Source organism: Grammomys surdaster, unplaced genomic scaffold, assembly GCF_004785775.1.
Source record: "Grammomys surdaster isolate TR1022 unplaced genomic scaffold, NIH_TR_1.0 334, whole genome shotgun sequence".
In the NCBI taxonomy this organism is placed as follows: Eukaryota; Metazoa; Chordata; class Mammalia; order Rodentia; family Muridae; genus Grammomys; species Grammomys surdaster.
In genome coordinates, this window is record NW_021604753.1 from 2,391,926 (window position 1) to 2,418,358 (window position 26,433).

General features: G+C 46.4%; 1 protein-coding gene across 1 annotated transcript in view; it reads left to right on the forward strand.

Annotated features, from left to right (window-relative positions):
* The window catches only part of Cpped1 (calcineurin like phosphoesterase domain containing 1), a 107,881-nt gene that overhangs the window by 78,199 nt on the left and 3,249 nt on the right, over nucleotides 1–26,433 (forward strand). Inside the window, exon 3 of the mRNA XM_028778385.1 lies at nucleotides 2,284–2,706. Coding sequence (XP_028634218.1) covers nucleotides 2,284–2,706 — 423 coding nt within the window. The remainder of the gene's footprint in view (nucleotides 1–2,283; nucleotides 2,707–26,433) is intronic.

A 26,433-nucleotide genomic window follows, 5' to 3' on the forward strand; every position in this document is an offset into this window, starting at 1 on the left:
GGGAAGGGAAGGGAAGGGAAGGGAAGGGAAGGGAAGGGAAGGGAAGGAGAAATGATACATAAACTTTCCCAACCCCTTGAATCTGTTTCTCAGACTCCTTGAATCTTTAGAGACATGCTATCCATAGTACATGTTTGTATCTGGAAGCATTCAACACTTTTATGTGAGAGTCTACTCTTTGTGCTTTGTTTTTAATCCAGTGTGTGTTGAGCAGCTATGGTGGTTTTGATAAGAATGGCCCCCCATAGGCTCATAGGTCACTGGGGAATAGCACTATTACAAGGTGCAGCCATGTTGGAGGAAGTGTGTCTCTAGGGATGGGCTTTGGGGGTTTGAAAAGCTCAAGCCATGTCCAGTCTCCCTCCCAACATCTCCCTCCCTCCTTCCCTCCCTTCATCTCCCGCCCTCCCCCCCTCTCTCTGCCCCTCCCCTCTCTCTCTCTCTCTTTCTCTCTTTCTCTCTCTCTCTCTCTCTCTCTCTCTCTCTTTCTCTGTGTGTGTGTCTCTCTCTGTCTCTCTCTCTCTCTGTCTCTCTCTCTCTGTGTGTGTGTGTCTCTCTCTCTCTCTCTCTCTGCCTTCTAGCTGCAAATCTGGATGTAGAACTCTCAGCCACTCTCCAGCACCATGTGTGGCTGCTTACCACCATGCTTCCTGCCATGATGATAATAAAGTAAACCTCTGAAACGGTAAGCCAGCCCCAATGAAATGCTTTCTTTTGTAAGAGTTGCTGTGGTCATGGTGCCTTTCACAGCAACCAAACACTGACTAAGACAGTGTCTTCGCAGGAGAGCTGCATTTCTTTCTTTTATATATTTCATTAGGGCCACACATGAAGTAAGCATTTCAGTGACACACTGAGATTCTGACACAGTAACAATGCAGCTAACAGTGAATGGTCTGAAAGCAGGAACAGAAAGAGACACAGACAGATCTGGTAAACATCATCAGGCCAGGAGAAAAGGGTATCCACTTAGGCGGTATAAACCATAGCACCAGGAATGAGGAGCTCACCTGGAGCCTCCTGAGCATCGAGGGAGGGAAGCCCCTTCAACAGTAATCTCTGTGCAGCTGGCAGGCCTGTGACTCTGTGTTTCCTGATTTCTGTCCTGAGTTCTCCTGGTTCCCACATCATGCTTGCTGCTTTACGTCTGAATTCCTTCGTCTCTGCATCTCTGCCTTTCTTAGCTTAGTTGCTTCATGAGGGCTTTTCTTGGCATTCTCTAAGGTTTGTTTCTAACTGATATATAAGTGTGCAGTTTTGGTGACATGCAGATATTTTGATTCATGTATAATCCCACCTGGGGTAATGGGAACAGCAGCATCACCTCAGGGTTACCCATCACTTGTCAGGGACACTCAGACCTGCTCCTCCAGCTATGTGAAGTGTCGGCTTTAATCCCCTTGCTGCGGGTCCTGTCATGTCTATCCAGGAAAGTGGGCTGCTCCTTTCCATCATCCTTGTGCCATCTCTGTCACTGGAGTTACACCCTCATCCTGCTTTCCTTTTCTCAGTAGCTCCTCATGATGCCCAAGCCAGGTGGGGTGCATGCTGGTAATTTACCTAACACGTGGTCCAACTCCCAAGTTTAGAGGAACGGATTTATGCTTATTCCTGGCACTAAATTGATGGTTCACACATAGTCGATGCTCAATAAATATTTGTTGAATAAATTTGCACAGAGAGGCTGTGAAGAACAGATGTGGAATTGAATTGGTCATTTCAAAATCTATTTATTAAGGCTTTAATACATTATTACAGGAAGTGCAGAAGCCAGCAATCTGAAAAGGGAGAAGGGTGCTAGTTGCCCACACATTTTTCAACTCTCTATCCAAATAATCATTTCCATTCTGAGTCCTGTATGCTGGGTGGGAGGGAGGATGTGCTGAGCAATAAGATGCAGAGCCTGTATGTGCCTCATTGAACTGCTGAAGAGACACGGACCACCTCTTCCTGTGCTAGGGCATTTGACACATTGATCCAGGGATTTTCCCCTCTAAAGGTACTGATGGATTCTGTGAGGCCACATAGATACCTGTGTGCACTCCTTGTTCAAAACTAGGTCCTCACAGACATGGAGCAGGGATGGCCAGGTGCACCCTGAGGCAGCAGCGAACTTCTCAGGTTGCAGGAATGAGCAGAAGTGTTAAATTCTGAGGAATAGACAGGTCTGTGCTGCATCTGTTTGGCATTTCTGTGACAGTATTCTCGATTGTTCTGTCTTCATTTCATGTGAGTGAATAGGTAAATGGCCTGCAGCCTCTCACATCACCCTTCACTTTGTAGGAACTCCCTGGCGGAAAGAACAGACCAGGGACCTGCAGCAAGTACTGAAGGCCGTCGACCAGGACATCCCACTGGTGCTGGTCAGTGGCAACCATGACTTGGGCAATGCCCCCACAGCCGAGACTGTTGAGGAGTTCTGCCAGACATGGGGAGATGACTACTTCAGCTTCTGGGTCGGGGGCGTCCTGTTCCTGGTGCTCAACTCCCAGTTCTTGTACGATGCCTCCAGGTGCCCTGCACTGAAGCAGGCCCAGGACCACTGGCTAGAGCAACAGCTGAGCATCGCAGAGCAGAAGCACTGCCAGCATGCCATTGTCTTCCAGCATATCCCACTGTTCCTGCAGAGTATTGATGAAGATGACGACTACTTCAACCTCACCAAGACCGTGCGTAAGGAACTGGCTGACAAGCTCACCAGAGCAGGTAATGCCTGGGGTATGTGTGTGTCAACCTCCTTCCATCACCTGGCAAAGTGAAGAGGGGACAAGACTTGGATGGTACTGGTTCTGTTCCTGCCTCGGTGTCTATAGATATTGTAGGATGGTTAAGACTGGTGATTCTAGGAAGCATTTAGGATGCCCCCTGACCTACCTAGTCCCTGAAGTAGATGCCCACAGCTGAGGATGGGAGTCTTGAAGGTCGGGGGTCCTAGCAGAAGGGTCCAGAATGTGGTTACATGTACCTTGGGGGATGAAAATTGCTAAGAACCACATCTTTCCTTTCTGTGGGAAGCATGAGCTGCTCAAGGACAGAGAAGCCTTAACCAAGCACCCTACCATAGTCCTCATGTATCATATAGGAAACCATGAGGTGAGGCTTCAGTAGATTGGTCCTGAAATCTTCATGTGTTCACCTGTACTGGGGCACATTATGCTTCCTTCCTTCCTTCCTGAATTAGGACAGGGAGGTGTATGAATAGGATCTCTGTCATGTAGACTTGCAACTGATCACTCGTGTGATCACAAGCATATAATCACAAAACGGAGACACCCTGTTTTAAATGTCAGCCTTAGTCTAGATGGCCACTCCCTGGTACTAGCCCATGCCACCTCTCTCCTCCATAGTTCCCCTTCTGGGATCCTCTCTAGAGAAACAGAGTGTTCTAGGCGACTCACCTCAGTGATTACTGGTCTCCAGCCATGACATCTGCCGTGTGTCCTGCCCCTGATTGTCCCTCTTAGACTGCCCCACAGCTTATTTGTATCTTGTAAGAAATGAATTCCTTCATTTAGTTGCTGCAGGAAGGAGCAAGGGTTGAAATTGAAGTGGTCTCACTCAAGAGCCAAAATTTATTAAACCAAACAAACAAGCAAACCAACAACAAAACAAACCAACAACCACCACGTCTGGTCTTCTACTCATGATCCGCTGTGAAACCCAATAGGTCTGTACTTCTGAGACATTTGACAAAAAGCTTGTGTCATAAGAGACATTCTCCAACTGTTCCATGAAAATAAGGTTGGGAAACTCCTATGGAAGGCCTTTGATATCTTACGCCATGCTTGATTGAGTTAGTGTGGAAAGCATCTCTGATGCCAAGGATTAATGTCAGGATGGTGTCCCCTCTGCCACAGAGACTGTTTTATATCTGAGAACATCCAGTACTTCCACCACATGTGGAGGCATGTACGTAATGCAAACTCAGACCCTGACTGCTCTATGTATTCTTCATTCTGTCAGCATTTCTCGAGTGGCACGGGTGTAATGGTCCAAGCTGCCCCATGTTGGAGGCCAAAATGTCCCAGCCCGAGCTGCTGCTCCGGTCCGTGGGTCAGTCAGCAGGGTCTAGCAAGAGACAGAGTGGGGATGGAGGGGCAAGAGACATGAAGAATGGAGACAAGACAAGAGAGTCTGATCAAGTCTCTCTCTTTATTGAAAGGAAATCCTGGGTATTTATACCATTCACCACGTGCCTTGCCCTCGAGGACAAGCAGGGGAACACAGCTGAAGGCACTTTGCCACGTGCCTTGCAGCATGGAGACCACGTGCACCCTGCAGCTGGGGGCACTAAACAACAAAACAAGATATGTGAGAAAAACAAGATGTTTATCAGAGTGTGCTCAGCTGTTGTGGGCTGTTGAAAAACAAGTCTCTTGTCAGGGTATATGGCCTGAGATGGCTGCAAAGATAACTGCTTTCTGCTAGGAGTCAGCTCCCAACACACGAGGGTCTGGGCTGCCCCTACCAGGACAGAGCACATGCCATCTGCGAGAATGTCCAGATGATGAGAGGGTCCTCAAGTGTTAACAGGGTCCCCATGGAGAAAGTGTGATAAGCCCACCCAGAGCACAGAGGGTGGGCCTATTGGACACAACAGCTGTAGCAGATTCTGGACCAGGTTTCTTGTCAACACATCCACTGAGGACTGTGTGTGCTTCTGAGGTGAATCCTGAGGGCCCATCCTGTGAAGGTTGATATCCACAGCTGGTTGGTCCATGCAGCCCCTGCTCCTAGGCAGAACTAAATGGGAAGCCAAATTACGATCCAGAAGTTGGCGTGTAAACATGAAGCAGAACGGGAGTTCACCTTGGTGGTGTTTTCCATTCTTGATGGTATTAGACCCTGGCATCCTACGGGCTCTGGGTCCAGTAGGCTCCTCCTTGCCTGGCAGGCCTGTGTTCTTTTGGGGCCTTTTTTCTGCCTCCTTCATATTGAAGCGTCTCTAGCCAGACCCTCCATGCACTCTCCTACCCCAGCACAAGGTCCAGGCCTTCAGCTTGCTCTTCCGAGAAATCCTTTCCTTCTGCTCTGGTTGTGAGACCGACTCACTCAGTTTTTACCTTTTTGGTATAAAGCTCTTTTCCCCTCCTGGTCATAGTTGTCAATTGGATTTGCAAGTGTTGACATGTTTGAGTCTCTCACTAGACTGTCAGCTCCTTGAAGGCAGAGACACTGTCCATCTGCTCTGCTTTTAGGTCTGACTCAGGGCTCTGCTCACAAGATCTCTGTGATGTGCACTGAGTTAACTCATGCCAGCCCTCAACAGCCAGCTGACAAAGCTCAGTGGTGTCCAGGACACACACTGGGACAAGCACATACCAAGAAGACTGTAGCTCAGGTTGTCTGTCCCACATCCTGTGCCCTCTACATTGTAGAGTGCATGGCCTTTGTCTTTCCTCATCCATCTGCCTGTCTTCTAGGTCACTCAGCAATCTGTTTCTCCCCCAATCCTTCTTTTCCCCTAGCCTTAGGATCCTCACATAAATCTACTTCATCAAAAGAAACCTAGAGAGATCGAAGCCCCTTCTACTGTAGGTTTCCATGGCATGCTAAGCCAGACCTTCAGACACAAAATAAATATGGGCAACATCTGAAGTTGCATGAAGTTCAGGTGTGGAGAAAGCGGCTGTGGTTGCTCGTGCCACTTGAGGGTTGGGAGGCTTGGGTGGCAGGCCCTGTATGTATGTGTGTTGGGGGCAGGGCAGGACTGCCACTGACCACACAGGAATGTGGACAGTGGCTGAAGTCACAGCAATAGAACTTGAACCCACTTTGGAAAGCAGACATCCAGTGATAACCTGAAGACCTTGATAACGCTGGGGTGCTGGTGGCAGGTGGCATTTAATGTTGCCTCTAACTTTTGTCCCCACAGCAATATTATTTCCTACTACTATTTCAGCCTCGTTTTTCTCCTTGTGCTGAAATGCCAGTGCTCAAAAATATGTCAGAGGCCCATCAGATGATCAGGGTAGCTTTTAATTATGATAATTGTGTTGTTATAAAATATCCTTTTAAAGAATACATCCCTCCCCAAGCCACTGTGGAGATAAAACCTTGCTTCCTTCCAGTAAGTTTAATGAACAATTCTGAATCGTTGTGTGGGATGAATAAATGATTTAATAATGAGCATCAACAACCATCTCCCATTGTCACATTAATTTTTGTAAATGGGATGAGGTAAATGAGGAGGAAGGGCTGTCACCATACAATAGACCACCATTTGTGTAGGCATGTGCTCTGCGATCCGAAAAGTGAAGAGCTTCCAACCTCAGGTTTCCCTAGAAACGGATGCTTCCTGTTTCTACTTTTGAAGTCAACGTCGGGGGTGGGGAGCTTCTTTGTATGGAACAGAAACATTGTCAGTAACTCGTAGAAATAAACAGATATCAGGGCAGGACAGACGCACAAATGCGAAGCAGTGCTGCCTATTCCCAGTCTTCTTTGCTCTGCCTGGGGATAATCAATTTCATCACATCCAAGGGATGTACAAATTGGTTTTCCCCTTAATTCACCTGATACCTAGTTGGAGTTGCAAAGACAGATTGTAGATAATGAAACCTGGGAGGAAGCTGGAGGTCGGCTCGTCCCTCAGGCCTCTCAGCAGAAGGTTAATATGTGACCCAGTTAATGCGGATTGCAGTTTAAATTTTCAATCTTAAAAAAAAAAAATGAAAAAACGGAGCCTTTGACTGCCCATGTTTCCCTTGATATCTCGATACCTTTTCTTTCCTGTCATTCTCCACACAAAGCTTAAGAATGGTGTATTAAAAGAGCCCCGGGCACATTTGGCAATTATAAAAAATTCCAGCCAGTTGATCTTTCTTGCAAAATTTAATGAGTAATTTCACAGAATTAGTTTCATCTCTAGTATTTGTGTGCTTTTTAACGAAGAAACAGAAAGAAAGGGCGAGCTCTCAGCCCTTGGTTTTGGCCTTAGGATTTCAAATTTTTAAAGAAGGCAGAGGTGCTGCATTGCAGACAGAAGAGAACTTTAGGCCTTCCATCTCACCACTTCTAACGCTGTCTATATCCTGATGCTACCAGGAAGTAGGTCCTGGTTGTATTCACTAATGTAAGTCCAACCCTGAGCCTGTCACACAGTAGTTGATAAAGACTTGCTGGTTAGCAGGGACAGAGCCTGGCCTGATTCACATCTCCCTAGCAGTGGCATTGCTGGGATGCCCACAGTGCCTGTAATGGTCAGCTGAGTTCTGGATTGGAGACACACTTAGTAGAGCACTGCTTCTTAAACAGAGACATGCTCATATATGGGGGTCACACTACTAAATATGGGGTAGGAGACAGGAAAACAAAACGTACAGTGATCAAAACCTAACTCAGAATCAAACCCATCACAACTCAAAGCGTTTCCTTGGAGAGCACAGCATCCTTGCAGCCTTGGTCCTGAACACTTAATGTGTGCACTTAGCTCTCACAGACATAACTCACCGTCATGTCACGCAACACCTGCAGATGCTGCTGCCCGAAGTGTCTTTGCTCAGATTTTAGGGTATTATATGTTATGAATTGCTGGGTGTACTTAAATGTGGATATAAAATGCTCTGTTCTTGTAGAAACATAATAGCTTAGTTGTAGAAAACAAAGATGATTGTTTTCAACTCTCATCCCTTAGTATGTAAGAACCAAATTAGTGTTTGTCTGAGTGGGGTTGTGTCAGGATGGGTTGTTTTAAAAACTATTGTTTGAGTTGCTGAGTGAGTTTCCTTTAAAATACACTAGTGTGTTGGAATCCACCGAGACCAGAAGGCTATCAGATCCCCTGGGACTGGGGTTACAGGTGATTGTAAGCCATTATGTGGGTGCAAGAAACTGAACCCAGGTCCTCTGAAAAGAGCAGCCAGTGCTCTTAGCTGCGGAGGCATCTCTCCAGCCTAAGATTTAATTCTTCATGTAAAATAAGCAAGCACGTCCATCTCATTAGCGTGAAGACTTTTTTTTTTTCGAGACAGGGTTTCTCTGGATAGCCCTGGCTGTCCTGGAACTCACTCTGTAGACCAGGCTGGCCTCGAACTCAGAAATCCGCCTGCCTTTGCCTTCCAAGTGCTGGGATTAAAGGCGTGTGCCACCACTGCTCAGCTGTTTTCATCTTTAATAAATGATAAAATTATACATATACAAAGATTTACGATGAAATAACTATGATTTGTTGTCAGCAGTTTTTTATTTGCACACCTCTTTTATATTTCAAGGTTGTATAAAAACTTCTCAAGGAAAACAGTGTCCTAAGTAGAAAAATTTAAGAAGCAGTAACCTAAAGTAGTTATTCATAAGACTTTTTCTTGAAAAACATTAGGCTGTAAATATTTGAGGCTTACCTGACCTGAGATCTCTGTAGAACTATTTAGCAACATTTATGTAATACGTAATTGGCAAGGCAGAACATGTATGCAGCTGGTCATAGCCATGTTCCAACTATTTAAATTAAAAAAAAAAAAAAAGATGGTAGGTCTGCCCCTGACTCCCAGACATGTTCCCTCCCAAAAGACACTAGCTTTCTGAGTCCTTGGGTGGACAGTATGCTTGTGTGATTGCTGTGTGCTTCCTGGACCCTGCTGTGGTCATGTGGCTGGCTCATTGTGGGGGATCTGCCCCCAGAGAACCTCCTCTGCTTCTCAGTTCATATCCCTGGGTGAGCCTGGGCCTGTGATGCAGCCTAGAGTAGAGAAGGAATGGAAAGGCCATGTGATACTTAAAATGTCTGATGGTTGATGTTTACTTTAACATGTACTAGAAAGACATACGCAATTCAATAACTTACCACAGGTACTGAGTAAGTAATAGGATAGCTAGGATGCAGAAGCAATATAGGAGAGGCTGTGTAACAAGCAGGTAAGCACAAGGCCATGGGTTGAGATAGACCTTTAGTCTCATCCTTTTGGTGGCCCTTTCACCAGGTGGCATCTCTTTCTGCTTTCTGTTGTCCTTTGTGAAACAAAGGTTGTCATCCCAACCTCAGGGTTGGTGCATTGGATCAAATGAGGCAAGTCCTAGAAGTGCCGGTGCCATGCCTGAACACAGCAGGTACTCCATAAGGGACTGTTTGCTGGTCTGTGACCCCGAGCTGTGTTGAGATTTCTCAGCAGTCCATTCACTAGATGGTGTTTCTTAACCCAAGCACCTGGCTTCCTTCTTTAAGGGATCACAGGAAACTCTCCAGACAGAGCCAGGTGTGCTCTGAGGACCAACCTGCAGTCGCTACGGAATCGTCAACCCTGAGCATCATGTGAAGGCTAGACCTTTGGGCTCCTGGAATGTGTGGGAGACTAGACTACTTTGAGCCTCCTAGTTTTCTGAACAGGGACCACTAGTTTAGAAGAGGGGAGAGCCACAAAACTAGATACAAACTTCCTTTGGAATTTAACAAATAAATGCAACCACGTGTTAAAGGACGCGCTGCACCACTGCTCTAATTCCATGGACAGACTTTCTAAAGAAATGTGCCTCAAGACTGTTGCACTGCAGTGCCCTCTGTCTCAAGTGCATTTTTAAGAAGCTCATCTTGGTGGCTTTTCTATTCTGCCAACTTTGTAAAAGAACAGATAAGGGTTCCCTTTCACAGAACCTGTAGAACCCCTATCTTCTGGAGCCAGGTTAATGAATTTCAGTCTCTTTAATTTGTCTTCTGGCATGCAGTCAGTTATGTGTTCATTTTTCCAGACTTGGTCAGTTTTGTATTTCGATCCATTCATTGTCGAGCATCAGATTTTAGTCATTTGATACCTCCTATGTCTCCTTCCCCATAAAAGATAAAAGACCAACTGCTGACGCTACATCTGGTGTGAAATGGTGGATTTCATTTCTCACTTTGGAGGTATCCTTAACAGTTGGGCTAATTAAAGTTAAAATCAAGTCCTGATGGTAAATATTTATAAATCAAGAATCTGGCGTGTGAATGTGTTCTACTGATTCCAAAAGTTAAGTCAGCCTGTGTTCATTCAGCAGACAGTGCGGGCTCCTCAGTAGCACTCAGGCCAGAGGGATAAACAGAAAGGTAGAGAGGTTCCTTCTCCAGAGAGCCAAAGCAAGCATGTGTGCGTGTGGAGGCCAGATGTGAACTCTTAGTGTTGCTACTCACGCACCGTCTGCCTTATGACACAGTCTTCCTTGTCCTGGATGCCCAGTGCTCAGGTTAGGCTGGACAGCTATCGAGCCCCAGGCGTTGCCTGTCTCCACCGCCCAGTTCTGGGATCACATAGGCAAACCAACACATCTGGGTTTTTTTGTTTTGTTTTTTGTTGTTGTTGTTGGTGGTGGTGGTGGTGTTTTTTTGTTTGTTTGTTTGTTTGTTTGTTTTTGTTCGTTTGTTTGTTTTTTGGGTTTTTTTTTGTTTTTGTTTTTGTTTTTTTTTTGCATAGGTTCTAGGCTTGAACTCGGTTCTCATTCGACTGAGCCATCTTTCCAGCCTCTGGTCATTCTTTAAAAAAAAGTGTTGCATTTTAGTGTTTCAGAAAGGAGCTTCTGAGCCAGGAGAGAAGCAGTCTGGGATTTATAAAGTAAGAATATTCTGTCTGCTCTTTCAGGTCCTGCTTTTAAAATAGCAGTTGCCATCCTTCTGAAATCTTCTCAGTGAGACTCATTTGTAAAATCTTGATGCCCAAGTATCTTAGTCTGGTTTCTGTTGCTGTAGCTAACACCACGAGCTATCATTTATAACGAGTAAAGGTGCATAGTTATGAGATCTAGGAAGTTCAAGATCAGGAGACCAAAGTCTTCCCTTACTGGGTGAGGATTTCCTGTAGTCCCACGGCAGTATGGGATATCACATGATGACACTGCATCCTGCCCCAGGTCTCTCAAGCCACAAACCCATTGCATCAGGCTCTTCCTTGTGTAGGATGAAACATAGCATGACTTCTGACCCACAGCCCCTGTTTCAGGAGAACACCTTAACTTCTTTCCAGTTCAAATTCTCCTGTTTCCTGTAGCCATAGCTGCACAGCCGAGGTCTGGGTGCTCGCTGTATGGAATCAGCTGGAATTGTTGGAGTGATGCTGCTTGTCTTTTGTTTTACCTAAGTGTTTACAGGGCCAAAGAGATGACTCAGTGGATATTGGTTTGCATCACCAAGCCTGATGATGTTTCAATCCTAGGGACCCACATGATGGAAGGAGAAAATTGAGTCCTCCAAACTGTCCTCTGACCTCCACACATATAACATGGTATCTGCACACATGCTCATATACACACTAAATAAATAAATGTATAAAAAATTTAAAGTGTTTGCATATCAATGAGGAAGGTAAGATAACAGCATAGTTGGTCAGATGCAGTCCTGGTCCTTGTGGCGGTTTGAATGAGAATAGCCTCCCTAAGCAAATATGTTTGAAGGCTCAATCCCTGCCTGGTGGGACTGTTTAGGAAGGATTAAGAGGTGTGTCCTTGTTAGAGGAGGTGTGCCACTAGGGTGGAGCTTCAAAAGCCCACACCTGTAATCAAGATGTAAGCTCTTAGCTAGTGCTTCTAACGCTATGACTGCCTGCCTGTTGCCATGTTCTCTGCCATGATGGTCATAGATTCTAACCATCTAGAACCATGATCCCCAAATTCAACACTTTCTTTTATAAGTTCTTTGGTCATGGTGTCTTATCACAGCAATTGAAAAGTAGCTAAGACTCCTTCATGCCCGCTCATCTCTGCAGATGCCACATGCACGTCCACAACACAGGTGAGGGAGCCAAACCAAAGCTTATCAGTTGTTAGAAAAGAAGCTGCCGAAGCCTCGTGTCCATTTGTAATTCCATAAGCTCTGGAGAAGAAGGAAACCAGGGCATTCGTCTGTGAAGAAGTCCAGGTGAAGCACAACCTTGCAGCAGCAGCACTGCAGGTTTCTCCTTCTGGAGCCATGCCAGAGCATCGGGCCTGATCTGTTAGGATGAGGCCTCAGTCTGAGTTTCCCATTTACCTGAGAATTCATGTCTACTCAGTGCTAAGACCCGTAAATGAGGAACTTTTCTCCTCAAAAATACAGGGGTGGTGGGGGGAGCAGGTTTCTTAGGAGCCGTGGCTAAGGATATGCATGTTACTATCACTGCCTGCAACTCCACACAAGCCACTCCTGAGGTAACTTGTGTTCTCTATTGCACTGGAATGCAAACACAGGTCCTAAAGGCTGGGTTCTCACTGGGGTTGCAAAGCTGTGCAGCAAGGCGCTGGCCTCTAAGCTTGGTGAAGTGACCCAGTCTCTTGGCCTGTGTCTACTTCTGGCTGGTGCTCGTTAATGTGAATTATTAAACATTGTCCTCAGTTCATCAGTTCTCCTCCTCATTATTAGTGAGAAACAGCTGAGATGACTTCACAGTAGGTGAATTGAGACTTAGGGGACACGTTTTCTTTCTGGTACCTTTAGCATACTGACAATTACATTGGTTGGAGCCTTGTCTCTTTGACAGTATTGACTCTGTCACTCTCTCCCCCCCTCCCTCCCTCCCTCTCTGTTGACTCTGCTGGGAGTGGGGTCCCCTGTCCCTGTAGTGGCCTCCTTGTATCTCCAGTGGATAAATTCACAGGGTAGCCAGCCTCCTTGAGGATCAGTTTTAATGTGTATGTTTAAAACAGTGACTGCAATATTACTAATTACCATTTAATAAATGTTATGTGGCAAGTGTCATTGAAACCATATACATTCAAGGAAACCCTAAAGGGCAGGAGTTCAGGTGAGCTCTCCAGGGGCCACATAGCAAGGCTGGACTTGGATCTATAAGAATACCCAGAGGCATTAATGAGCATCCTTAGTGGCCATGGCCAGTAGGGGTAGGGAAGGAGGGACAGACTGTGTAAGGCAGCCCCATATGCTCTTCCTCCAGGACCTCTGTAGGGAAGGAGCTGGTCCACCCAGCCAGGGGAAGTTAGCATGTTAATGTTCCGAGAAATCTGTGCTAAAGGAGACTCTAGGATATCACACAGGCTCTGACTTGTAACTCCCCTGTGGGGTCAGCAGCCAGCAGCTTTTGTGCCCCTAGATTGAGCCTTTCTCTTTCTCCTGTCCCCTTGAGCACAACATGTGGTCTTTGTTGAAATGCTAGGATTCTGGATCCCAGTCCCCTTAGTCTCAGGCCAGCTCCTGGGGTTGAGGGGAGTGGAATATAAATCCTGGTGTGCACATTAGCTGAGGATTATGGACCCCAGGAAAATGTCACTTAAGATGGGAATTATGGCTCCAGAAAATAGGAATAAAATAAAAAGAATTTAAAATGTGAGCTTGGGAAACAAGTGTGTGTCTTTATCTGCTGTTCTCTACCTGCTGCTGTGATAACTGGCAAGAGCAACTTAAGGGAGAAAGGACTTATTCTGGCTCCTGGTTCACTATGGTGTGGGAGTCAAGGCAGCTAACCATCACATGGGTGGATTTCATGTTGGTAACATTCTTGCCTTTTTCCCTCCTCTCCACTCCCTAGTCTCCCTATTAAAGACCACACTCACACCTTTAATTCATGTGATCCTTAGGCTCATGATTCTGTCTTCTGCTTTAGGAGCACTAAAATCCAGTTTGTGTATGTATCTGGAGGTGGTGCAGCCTGTTTGAGTTCATTCGTCTGTTCTTGCCAAGAGAAGACTATGTTTGTGTGATGATTCCACCAGCATAGAGAAGCTCTATAGTCTCTGGCTCTTCAGTTAGGTTAGGGAATGGCCATATTTTTCCTTCCAAGAGTTCTTTCTTTGAACTTTTATTGGAAAGTTCTCTTTTTTTATTTGTATACGTTAGCTGTGCAGAGAATTAGCTTCACTGTGACCTTTTTGTACACACAGTGTACTGTGACCATCTTTATCCCCTCTTGCCACTCTTTCTTAGCGTCTTCTTCCCATCTGTCTGTGCTTCAGGGTTCCTAATAGTCCCAGCTTGTTGCTTTCAGCTCCTCCCCCAGACTTCATGTGTGAGAGAAAACATGACTTATTTCACTTAACACGGGAACTCTACTTATTTCACTTAACATGGGATCTCTACTTCCATCCATTTCTTACAAGCAGCATGGTTTGTTCTTTGAAGCCAGCTAGTGTGGATCCACTTCCATTGTCCAGTCATCCTTTGATGGACGGGTGGGCATCACCGCCTACTCACTGTGAATAGTGATGTGATAACAGGTGCACTGGTTCCTCTCTGTGACCTGATTGGGATCCCTTCATGCGTAGCTGAGGACTGGTATAGCTAGATCATGTGCTACTTCTATCTATAGTGTTTTTAGAGACCTCCATTCCAATTTACATAGTGGCCAGACTGGTTTGTGCCCCCACAGGCAATATAGACAGGTTCCTTTCCCCAGAAAATTCTCTGCAGTCCTGGAAGTCACTGACCACCCCACCACCTTAGAGGTAAAACCAGGAGCTTCTGAATGAAGAATACTTTGTTGTAAGTGTAATATATCTCTTCCACAACAGTGAAGGAGTTTGCAGCATTCTGTATGTGGGTAGCAGTGAGGGGATCAAGGGATCGCTGCATGCCGTCTGTGAGTGGCAGTGAGGGCTAGCTACATGTTACCTGTAGGTGGATGGCAGTGAGGGCTCACTGCATGCTGTCTGTGGGTGGCAGCTGTGTGAATGATGTGTTACTTTAGTTTCTGTACTCATCTCTATCTTTTATATTAAAAACAATACTTTGAGGGAAGATGGAACTTGTTCAATCTGTCATGATAGATTTTTTTTTGTCCTTCCTCCTAGAGTCCTGGTTTTGTTCAGGGCATCAACATTAAAAAATAAATCCTATACTGTAGTATACATTGGAGTTGGTTAACTATGTCTGTAAAGAGGCAGACAGAGCTGGTTTGAACCCATTGCATGGGTCCTTACAGAAGCCTACAGGTGGCCAGGAAGAGACAGAAGAAGCATTCACCACTTATAGGCCATATGACCAATGATAGTTTATCTGAGGGTAGTATTTACCCAGTCTGCAGTTATCTTCCAGAAATTCCATGATCACTTTCCCCACGCTGTGGTCCTCTACCACGAGGAAAATCCACCATCTAAACCAGTGAGCTTTTCTTCCTCGGGGGTTTGATCGCTCACAGTCTGCCTCCAGTGTGCATTGTCCTTTTCTCACTTCCAGATGACCTCCATTGTCATGAATGTGGCTGGAGGTGACAGCCCCTGAGTCTGTGTCTTCTCTACTCCAGTTAGGAACCATGCTAGCACCTGGGCTTGGCTGAACATAGGCACCGGGGAAGGCAGTTCCGGTAACCTCACAGCCAAACCCTGAGTCAGACACCCCAGCGCAGCCAGGAAACCTCTGGGGCTCCCAGAATCTGCTCATTTACAAGAGCTTCCAAAGACAACCCTAGGTGATGTTGCTGTTCTAACAAGTGAAGGTTCTCAGGCTCCATAGGGTTCTATGAATCAGAAAACTCGACACTGCCCAGTCCAGAGGATAAGAAGGTCCATATGCCACATGCAGAGGCCATCTATGGTTGGTGGTGACCAGGATTTAAGCAGACCTCTATCGTGTCCACTCAGCATAGCTTTTCTCCAACTCTAGACCACCTGAGGATGCTGAGCTGTTGTGGATTTCCCAGGAAGACACCCCCCAGAGTCAGGAAAGGAACATTTTGTAAGAAATGAAAATGTCCTAGAACCCCAGCACTTCTCCCATGTCTCCTCTGTTCTGAGTTCCCAACCGTATGGAGGCCCTGTGGGGAGAGTTGCCACTGCCACCTCCACTGAGGTTCAGTTCAGCTATCTTGGACAAGACTCTAAGAACAAAAGCAAGGGGAAAGGGATCCATGCTAGCCATGGATCTGGAGGCAGCTAGCCATGTCTGCAGGGCAAGGAAGGAAAGCCTCTCAAGGAGTGAGCAGGATCTTGAGGGTCATCAATAGTTTATTAGGCATGGGGCTGGAGGGACAGCTCCAAGGTTAAGAGCACTTGCAGGTCTTGCAGAAGATTCCCAGCACTTGCTGGTTCACAGCTGTCCCAAGGGATCCAAAGCCCTCTTCTGTCCTTCATGGGCACTTTGGGAGTGACAGAGTGTAGGGTGATCACACCCAGGTGATCCACAGGAGTGCATGCAGGCAAACACCCATACACATACAATTTTTAATTAAAAGTATTCTTTTTAAGTTTATCAAGCATTTGATAAAGGAATCAGAGATGGATCACAAGCTAAACAGAGGCCAGAGCTACAGAACAGCCCTATGGGATGAGAGCACTGGAGGTACTCAGCCACTGCAGACCAAGAGACACGGTTTGACATCACAGGACAGGAGCCAGATGAGGATCCTACAGTGAGGGTTATCCTGAATGCTTTCCTAGAATTGATATGGTTGGATAGTCATCTGAGGAAGGTGGCCCTGTTCAGTCTACAGGATACGTGTTCTCTTGTGCAGACAAGAGTTCACAGAAGCACTCTGAGAATGAAGAGGAAGCTCATGAGTAGGTTCCAATAGGAGAATGGGCTAGAAGGGACATTAGGGCAACTCCCTCATCCCTAAGTCATGCCACTATGTGATGGACATTTCACTGCATAGCATGTTGATGTGTTCTTTAAGGAACCCTGGTAGGAGTTTGTCTTTCTCTGGGTTATAAAACAGAAAAGGACTTAGCAAGGTGCTCACAGTTGATGGCTGTCTTCTACCCTGGCTCCAGCCAGAGGCGCTCAGTCCTGGCACATGGACCTCTCATACTCTGCGGGGCTCCCTCACAGCCGCCTTGTCTACCCCTCCAGTGTTCTTGGATGGATTTCCAGTTTGATACATGAACAGACCATCAGTCAAAACAATCTTTTTAATGAGCCTTTTGTCCTGACAGCTGTGTTTAAGACAGGGCATGGGAGAGAAGAGTGTGGGAAATTGTCCATTCCGGACTGAAACCTTAATACCCACCCTGCACTCCGTCCCTCCCAGAGCTGCTGTCGTCTTTTAAAAATAAAGAGGATAGTATGAATAGCGAGAAAGCTATAATTTCTGCAAATGAAGAAAAAAATCTTCTGATCAGATATATAGGAAGGAGACGAAAAATATAATTACTGAGCAAGGCTTAAATCCGTGACAGACACGCAGCTTCCTGCCATGCAACACGTCCCGACCTCCCGCCACGTGCCATTCAGATCTCACTTGATTTCCTCCATGACTCTGGGTGGTTTGTGCTGAGCCTGCCTTCCAAATGAGGGAAGCAAGCCTGGAGATGTAGGAGCATGTGCCTTGTCACTCACCTCGGCACCACAGAGGTAAGCAGAGAGCCTGCCTTCCTGACACTGCTCCCCTGGCAATCAAATACTAATGACATGAGTGAAAGAAAGAAAGAAAGAAATCTCTTGTACATTCTCCATAGGATTTGAATGCTCGGCTCATCCAGAAGGTAGTCAGTCAGTTTAACGTTGAGCATCATCTGCTGTGGAGAAGAGGACTTGGGGGCAGCAAGACTGCAGGTTGCAGGACTGTAATTAATGAGGCCCAGGCTAGGGAGTGGTGCTGGGTGCCAGCCACACTTTGTGGACAGCAGACTCATGGCAGCTGCCAAGCACCTCTGGGCTCTGGAGAGTAATTATTTCCCAGTACCACTCTCTACCCTGGAGCTGACAGCTCGTAGGCTGCAGAGGGTAGAGAAGACTGTGTTCTGCACAGTCAAGTGTGTGTGCTGTGGCCTGGCATTGGAAACACCATGCTGCAAACAGAAACATCAACCCCTCACACCCACCCCAGGGGTCACTGTGACTCACTAACCTGAACGTCTTTTGTCCACTCTTTGCTAGAAACTTCTACAGAAGAACCTATGTCCTAGACAAGCTATACATACATACACTGGCCTCCTTTCCTCTTCACTGCCTCTCTGTCGCTGAGAAGCATGAACCTCAGCTAGTTGCCATTATAATTTAACTTTATTCATATTTAGATGAGGCAAGATAAGTATAATTGTCATAGCTAATTTTTAGGTGAAAAAAAAAATGGTTGGAAATCCTTGGAAGAAAGAGAAGGAATCCCTGTAGTTATACAGGATGCGTGGCCGGCCTTGGGTGGAGGCTGCTTGAACAACGGAGTTATTTCTTCCTACCCAGAGGAGAACCAGCAAGTAAAGGGAGAAAGGTGAAGGAGTAGGGTAGAGGAAGCCACCAAGAGGAGGCTGTGGGTTCCAGAGAGGCCAGTTAGTCTCAGCCCCAACATCCAAGTATTTGCCTGAAGGGACAGTATAAGCATTTGGGTACACAGGGTACCCACCATAGAAGCAGGCTTCCACTCTCTGTGGGACACCCTGCCCTCACCCTCTGCTGTACCCTCAGCCATGCAGAAGCGAGACAAATGGGGGGTGGGCACCTCCAGAAACCAACAGAATCTCATGCTAATGATGACCAGTGATGAAGCAAGAAGCTCTTCCCTGACACCCCCCTCACCCCAACACCTAAGGACCCTGGGATCCCTGAGAGTTGGCACCAACTGCCTAGGTCCCTGTGTCTGAGCAGTCCCAGGGAATCTGAATGACCCTTAAGCCGCCTGCCTTTCAGGATGACAGTTTTTATTAAAATACAAAAAGATCATCTTAACTCCCTAGTTTATATATACCAAAAATACAGTTTTCAATATTTTGGAGGGTAGCTCTGACTTACAGCTATGTGTTTCTGCATAGAGCACCTGTTAAATGTGTTGTTGAATGTAATACACCGTGTCACACATGCCAACATAGCTTGTCGTACTTTGTGAAATCTGCGTGCATGTATATATGGTCCCATCATTCCTGATGTGTGCAGATAGTCTGGACAGAACTTGTAAGGTGGGAAGGGGACTGGGAACAACTGGCTCCCTGCCTCCATGTTTTGTTATTGATGTTGGTTTTGCCTTGACAGTCTATATTTTGCCACTATTTGCTTTCGTTTTTAGTGGCCTTCTGTTGCTCTTTTCAACTTTCTACGCAGAAATACTCTCAGGCTTACATTACCATTGTTAAAATGTGGTAGTGAATGGAACGCCTTTACCCTTTACCAGGGGTTAACCTGAATATGTACCCCATTGCTTTACTGTTGTGATTGTTTTTGAGGGATATTGCATATGCGTATGATATGCACACAGACACACACAAACACACACACTGCAGATCTATTTGAGGGAAAGTTGCATGAATCATACATGTGAATACACTGCCTTCTATCTGTTAACCACTTCTTAGCAGTCACTCCATTATAAACTCATGGAGATGTGTGTACATGTATGCACACATATGTGTGCATGCATGCATGTGTGCTCACATGTGCACACAAGCCACACTTTCCTTCCTCATCCGTCTTGAGGCGGGATTTACTTTTGCAGGCAGTACTACTGAGAGCAAGCTAAAGTGTGAGCAGGTTTGATGTGTTTAACGTGGGCAGAGCTGGTGAGAAGCTGGGTGGCCATCGAGCCTTCAGGCTTGTCACTTCCCTGCTGTGTGTTGTATGTGTGTCCAGCAGTGTAATCTCATGAGGTCTAGCCATTATAACTGTGTTAGGTGTGGTCCCTAGCAGGAAATGGTAGAACAAGGATGTGATGGCTCTTGAGGACAGCGAAATAAAGCCTGGGACTACAGCAAAAGCACGAAAGGTAAGGTCTCCAGGACCTGACCCAGCCAGGTCCTGTGAGGCAGGGCAGATGCCCAACCTATGTGCAACAGTATATTTTAAGACTATTAGCAGGAAAAAAAAAAAAAAAAAGGACTGTTAAGGAATTTTAAATAACATGTCCTAAAGCTTTTTCACAGTAGTTGGGCCAAAGTAGGTCTCTAGTTACGACTATTGATTGTATTTTTCTGAGATAATCGCTTACTGTCATGCCATTTGCAAAGTGTATGCACATGACAGTCTGCTCAGTACTGTCTTTTCCTGGTATGGCAACCTTGAAACCTGGAAGTTACCCCTGCCTTTCTTCCTACCTCTCCCCAGCTCTAGAAGTCTCAGCAGGGGATCTGTCTGCTCTGAGCAGTTCATTTAGCATGCTGCTTGAATGGCTATGCCTCCTTCAGGCCTTCAAGGAAAGGGAACTTCGTGAGAAAGAAGCAGCTTTGCATTCTGAGCAGCCCACTGCCCACAAGCAGAGATTGGGCGTCAGCCTGTCTGAGGGCTATTGAATATCACGGTGTCCTCCAAAGTGAGTGGTGGGGCTCTGTCATGAGTCAGACATCATCGGCTATCAGCATGGTGATGGTGATTGACAGGGAGTAGAGCAGCAGCACTCAGGTGTCTGGATAATAGGGATCTACTATGTGTTGTTCTTCACATCCCTTCCTTGTGAGATTGCCACTGGAGAAATCTCTGTTACCAAATTCACAGTCTTGGTTGGAAGTTAAGTTAAATTTATTCTGAAGAATGATTTGAATCTTTGAATTGTGTCAAGTCTGAAATAAATAGCAATAAAAACACTAAATCCCTATCAAAGCAGGATGCTTCCATTCTTAACCACATGCCTCTTTAAAGGTCACTGGACACCTTTACCCTTGTAAAGGGCAAGAAAAGGGAATGGCTTAAGAGCAACACCCACTGGCAGGAACCTGTGATTAGAATTTGCCAAATCCCAGAAATCTACAAAACAGCTAAATCACAGTAAATCACTTGTGTTCTTACATACTCTTAGCAAATAATTGTTAAGTAAAACTGTGAGGACAACTTATTCTCCAGTACCACTAAGAGGCTGAAGTCCAAGACCTGCCTGAGAACCGCAGCGAAAGCAAAGACATGCAGGAAGTGGGAAGGCACAACGTGGCCATGCCCCTGGCACTGTAGACAGGCAATGTGGCTCTTTCCAAAAATCAATACACAGATTCAGTCAAAATTCTAGCAATTGTTTCTAAGATGGGGTCTCACTGTGTAGCCCTAGTTGGCCTGGCACTTGTCATGTTGACCAGACTAGTCGCAAACTCACAGAGATCTGTCTGCTGGGATTAGAGGCATACACCACCAAGCCCAGCCAGTTTTGTTTTGTTAAAATGTTGAGGCTGATTCTGTGTGCATTTCTGTATTTCTCTGACAACCAATAGATTCATTCATGGGGTTGGAGGGCCCTTAAAGTCATTACAGGACATACATAGACAGCAGATTCTCTGTACAAAGGACATTACCCCAGAGGGGCAAACAAGTAGGGCGGTGGGGAGGGGGCCTCCCTCTGGCTCAGGCAAAGGCAGACAGCAGCAGCAGCAGGTGGCTCTACAGGAGAGGTTTTTAAGGAGAAAGGGGAAATCTGTGGTAGGATGAATTGGTAAGACCTGACTGGACAGGTTAGCCAGTGTAGCCAAATAACGAATTTTGATGGCACGACCTTGGTGTTTAGTTTCAGGAATGAGTCAGTGGCCAAAGAAGGGAACAGACCTTGGGGGTGAGCTTTATGTAATTTCTTGGTTTAGCAAGGGAGAGGGAAGGGGAAAGGGCACACCCTGCTGGTGTCATGTTTGCCATGCTCAGACCTGCTGGAGTCCTTCAGGGGTGATGTGATGCTTATTTTCCCAGTACTGTGGGTCAAACTAGGGCCTCCAGCTTGCTGAGCAGATGCCTGAGCCACCTGGAGATGGTTTTAAGATGTAAGGAGCAGTCAGTGGACAAATGTCCTTGTACAGGACTCCCCGATCACTGAAGACATGTTCTCCATGGGTCTTGTATCCTGGTGTCCCCTGGTAATGAACTGCACCCACGTTTTTGTAAGCTGTGTTCACTACCACATTACCATTTCCATTCAGAAGCACAGAGACTTACCAGGTTTGCAGAATCTTGGCTGACCTTCAGCAAACTGAATGTTTTTTAACAGTGTGTCTTCTAGTACTGCACAGTTGCCCTCCTCCTAGTCAGTATTATTGCTCTCGGGCTCACACCCTTCCTTCTCTCTGCCTTCACACCACACAAGGAACTGAGTGAGCCCAGGATCCACACAAGCCGACATCCCACTGTGGGTCAGGGAAGTCAGGAGCAGTCTTCAGAAGCTCTGTGGACTGTCCATGGGCTCTCACTCAGATGAACTCCAGATGGAGAGTGTTCAGGAGGGTCCAAGCCAAAGAAAGCTGGGTGGAGCAATGCCTCTTCTGTATTTCTGGCAAGAAGGTGGCTGTGGAGTTGGCATTGTGCTTAAGTCATTCTGGCCTTTCCCCAGCCCAGATCCAGCTTGCCCTTACCCTGCTGGCTAGCAGAGCCAATCCATGTTGAGCCCACATGAGGCTGTATCCTGTGTGTGCTCCCCCACCCCCACCCCAGAAGAGCTTCTGTTCCAAGTTCAATTCCATCCATTCTGGAAGTCCATCCAGAAGCTCCTAGGAAGCCAGTGAGCCGTTGTCCAAGTTTGGTTCCTGTGGCTTCTGAAGCCTCCTTGATGATTTCTTTGTCTTCCCTAGTCTTTAGGTATTTGTTCAGGCCAGTTGTTAAGATCTTGGCCCTGAGCCACACCCTGTCCATCATCAAATGCTGGATGTTTCAAGGTCTCCCGTTTCTCATGTGTAAACTGAGGTCATACTTGCACCGCTTCCCTCCTGAGGCAAGGGTGGGAGTGAACGTAAAGCGTGTTGCGTGCCCGTGAGAGTGTCTGGCAGCTCATAAGCTCTACACCAACGTTGTCAATAGTAACCACCTCCGTATGCCAGTTCAGAGAGGATCAGAAAACTACAAGTGTAAATTTGTTCTGGTCAAATCAAGTCTCCAGGAAGCCTCTTGAGGATTACAGCTCTGAGATCATTCACATTTTGAGTATACCCTAAGCCCGCCTAAACCAGATCAATGTCTAAGCTGTGTGCCCCAAACAAGCCACCTTTCTGTTGTCATTCTTTCATTGTGCCGGGGTGACTTCTTCCTTATGCCGTAGTAATGGTGTGTGAGATAGTATGTGTGCGGAGTGCCCCACTCAGCAGAACTAGGTAGACAGAGCCCTGCTCGGCCGATGTCACTCCCTTCACTGTCCAGGAGTGGGTCCCTCCATTGCTACCTGGTCCTGTGTGAGCCTTGAGCAGTTATTGGGAAGGCCATCTCAGATCAGCGTGTTCCTGTTGTGCATTACCAACCTGTGGCTTCACAAGGGAGATTGGCACTTGGACTTGCCTCAGACTGACTGAAGAAACTGTCTTTCCTGAGAGGCTGTAGTTAACTGCCCCATCCCCACGTTGCCCACCAGGAAGTTGAGAATGATGTACACACTTCTTGACTGGAGACCTACAGAGGCCTCACCAGAAGAGCCCAGAGTGGGTTACCAGTCATGACTGTTCACACTGGCATCCTGGCTGCTGGCTGCAGAAACCTCACTCCTTGAGCGATTATGCACGTGTACCTGTTTCCTGCAGGGTTTTACACACACACACACACACACGCACACACAGACCCATCTCCCTTGCTCCCTTTCTCACTTCTGAGTTACATTTTTCCTCACCACTGAAGAAGATTAAATCATGGATACCTGGTGATCTGTGCAGTTCTCACTGCTACAGCTAGCAGCATAAAGAGGCACAGCGCCTTTGTAAACACATACTCAACATAGAATAAAAATGAAAGCTGCCCAATTAGAGCTCTGCACATTTCAGACTGAAGTCAGCAGCACCTCAGTTTCAGGGCACACACCCCACAGACCGGAACTATGCTGCTCACATCTCACTTCTGCAATTTGTGGTGTTTCCAATATTAGGATATTAAATTATACGGAGATTGTATTCCAGTCCTCTAATTGAATCCAAATGAATTCAATGTCAAAGCAGCTTAAAAACTAACTTTTGTCTCTTTATGACTTAATACCAAGAAGAAATAAATATACGGCGGCAGCCACACATAAGGTCCTCACAAAGGCAGGGGTGGCCTTTTCCAGGAAGCCTTTCTCTGCCAGTAATTTTAGAGAGCAGTTCATGACTCAGGATCAGCCTAGCCATAATTCCCAATGAAGGAACCCCAGGAGCACGTCAGCACAGCTGACTGAAGAGCAGGCAGAATGGAGCTTCTGCCTCCTTCCTGGAAACCCCACTACTACCCATCCCACAGCAGGGAAACCATGGCATATCAATGTAGTCCTTTCTACTACTGAATATGGAGCAATGCTTCTCTGTTAGAAGCTGTTCAGGAGCGGAGGAACAAAACTTCTGACAAGGCTCCTCGGCCTATGAGCGTGAAGATGGTGAGTTCAACTCTTGGACTCAGTTTGCACACTGCAGAGCTCAAGTGGTAGCAAGAGCAGGTGGGCCTGTCCTCCCCCAACCCCCACCCACCCACCAGAGGGCAGGAGGGGCTGAGCAGTGAACTCCTTAACACGTTCCTGCCTCTCTCCAGTCCTATCCACTGGGTGGATGCTAGCATTCATCTCAACTACAAAGGTCAGCAATATGCCCAAAGGCCCCAAAGAAAACTGAACCTCAGTCTGCAAGTATCTAAAATGTTGGGTTTTTTTTTTAACTTCTTAACCTGTTTGGACCTCTCTTTTCTCACTTGGACCAAGGAAATGACGTGAGGCCCTGGGACCACTGGGAGGAAGCACCAGGATAAAAAACAAAAGGGACCTCTCAATATGCCTCTCTTGCACCCACCCACCTCCTTAATGAGGCCCTGCAAAGACAGCAAATACAGATTCAAAATGCCCAGGCTTGGCATAGAATCAGAGAGACCCAGAATCTCCAACTGCTCAAGCTCACTAAGCTTCCTACAGATCTAGTTCTGAACCACAGATGCTCCTCCATTGCCTACTCAGTATCTTGTCCTTCCGGTTCAGTGGTCACCCTGCCAACCAGGAGACCCCAGAGCTTCTGAGAGCATCACCAGACTCCAGGGAGGAATGGCTGAGTCTTGATGCTGTTAGGCAGACTTCCTCTCCTTCCAGGTCCTTCCTTTGCAAGCATCACATTGCCAGTGCTTGATCTCTTACTTCGGACCACAAAGTGTTGGTTCCCTGTTGTCACAAGGAGATCTCAGTTTCTCACTGACAATTATTTCTAGTCCTCTTTAGATATCCCTGTTACTCTAAGAATTTTCGTTTGGTCATTATGTCTTAAGACACTGTTAGCAAATGTGAACCCTAAGAGTGTTGGGGGATAACAATGGGGCACAAAAACATGTTGCAGATGACTGAGGCCCAGTATATTCTATTCTGAAAGTCCCATGAGTCCCTTGACTGTTCAGGGCTCCTGCTCCCGTCTCTGTGAGTGCTGAGGAACATAGCTTAAAACAGCAGCACAGATGAGTCTGTATAGCTAACTACTGCTCCTGCAAGCCCTTCTCAAAATGACCAGGCACCCCTGCCCCAAACAGTACTGCTGACAATGATAAGTTAGCCATAATGAGTCAGATTTCATTAACACTTAACATACACAAAAAAATCATGTGTTCTGGAGAGTTGAACTTCACAAGCTCAGACGACACAAGCCTTTAGGTTTCAAGGAAACAGTGTCTACAGACTCAGGTCTGTGCAATCAAGATGATTTCGTTCTCTGTGGATAGTAAAGAATCCTCAGGTGCCTAGCCTAGCCCAACGCACCTGTGAGACACACATTTCACACCCTGGTGTGAACCACACAGCTCACACTGTGGTGTGACAGCATCTCTATCCCTACTGCACTTGACAGGTCCATCTGGCCACCACTGCCCCAGTCACTTCCCGTTGATATGCTGTCCCCCAACTAAAAGATAAGTTGTGATCACTCTTAAGTTCTTATCTACAATTATAAGGAAGGCAGAGACACCCCCTTGCTAAGAACTCCCTATTCCACTGGAGTTAAGGGCAGTGCACACCTATCCTCATACTTACATATTATTTTACAAATACAAAAGCATAAAACTCTTTCTGTTGTTGTTGTTGTTGTTGCTTGATATTCACGCTGTTCTGTTATATGGATAGAAGTTAAGTTCATTCCTACATGCTAGTAAGCTGCTGTGAATGCCACCAGCACAAACTCATGGTTTCATTTCTCTTGGGTCTTTATTTATTGTGAGGTTTCTGGATTGTGGTAACTAATGTCTGACATTGTTGAGGACTTGCCAAAGTGTTTGACACCAGCACTACTGACTTCTCATGTCTTGACAGACTTGTGAATCTGTTGCTCTGTCTTTTTATCATTGGCATCCTACCGCGTGTGACATTCCTTAGTTTCAATTTTGTATTGTTGTTGTTGTTGTTATTTTGGTTTTGTTTTTCGAGACAGTGTGACTCTGTGTAGCCCTGGCTGTCCTGGAACTCACTCTGTAGACCAGGCTGGACTCAAACTCAATCCTCCTGCCTCTGCCTCCCAAGTGCTGGGATTAAAGGCGTGTACCACCTGGCTCCAGAGAAGCTTGACGTGCCAGGGTGGGAGGATACCCAGGAGGGGACGCTGCCCTCTTGGAGGAGAAGGGGAGAGAGAATGGGGGATGGGAGGAGGGGTTGTGGGAGGGGGGTAACTGGAGGTGGGGCAGCGATCAGGATGTAAAGTGAATATAAATAAATTAGGAAATAAATAAGTAAATAAATAAATAAAGATGTGCACCAGCTTAACAATTAGGAGTTACCAAAGTGACTTACCAGGACTCAGCCATCAGTACCAAAGTGACTT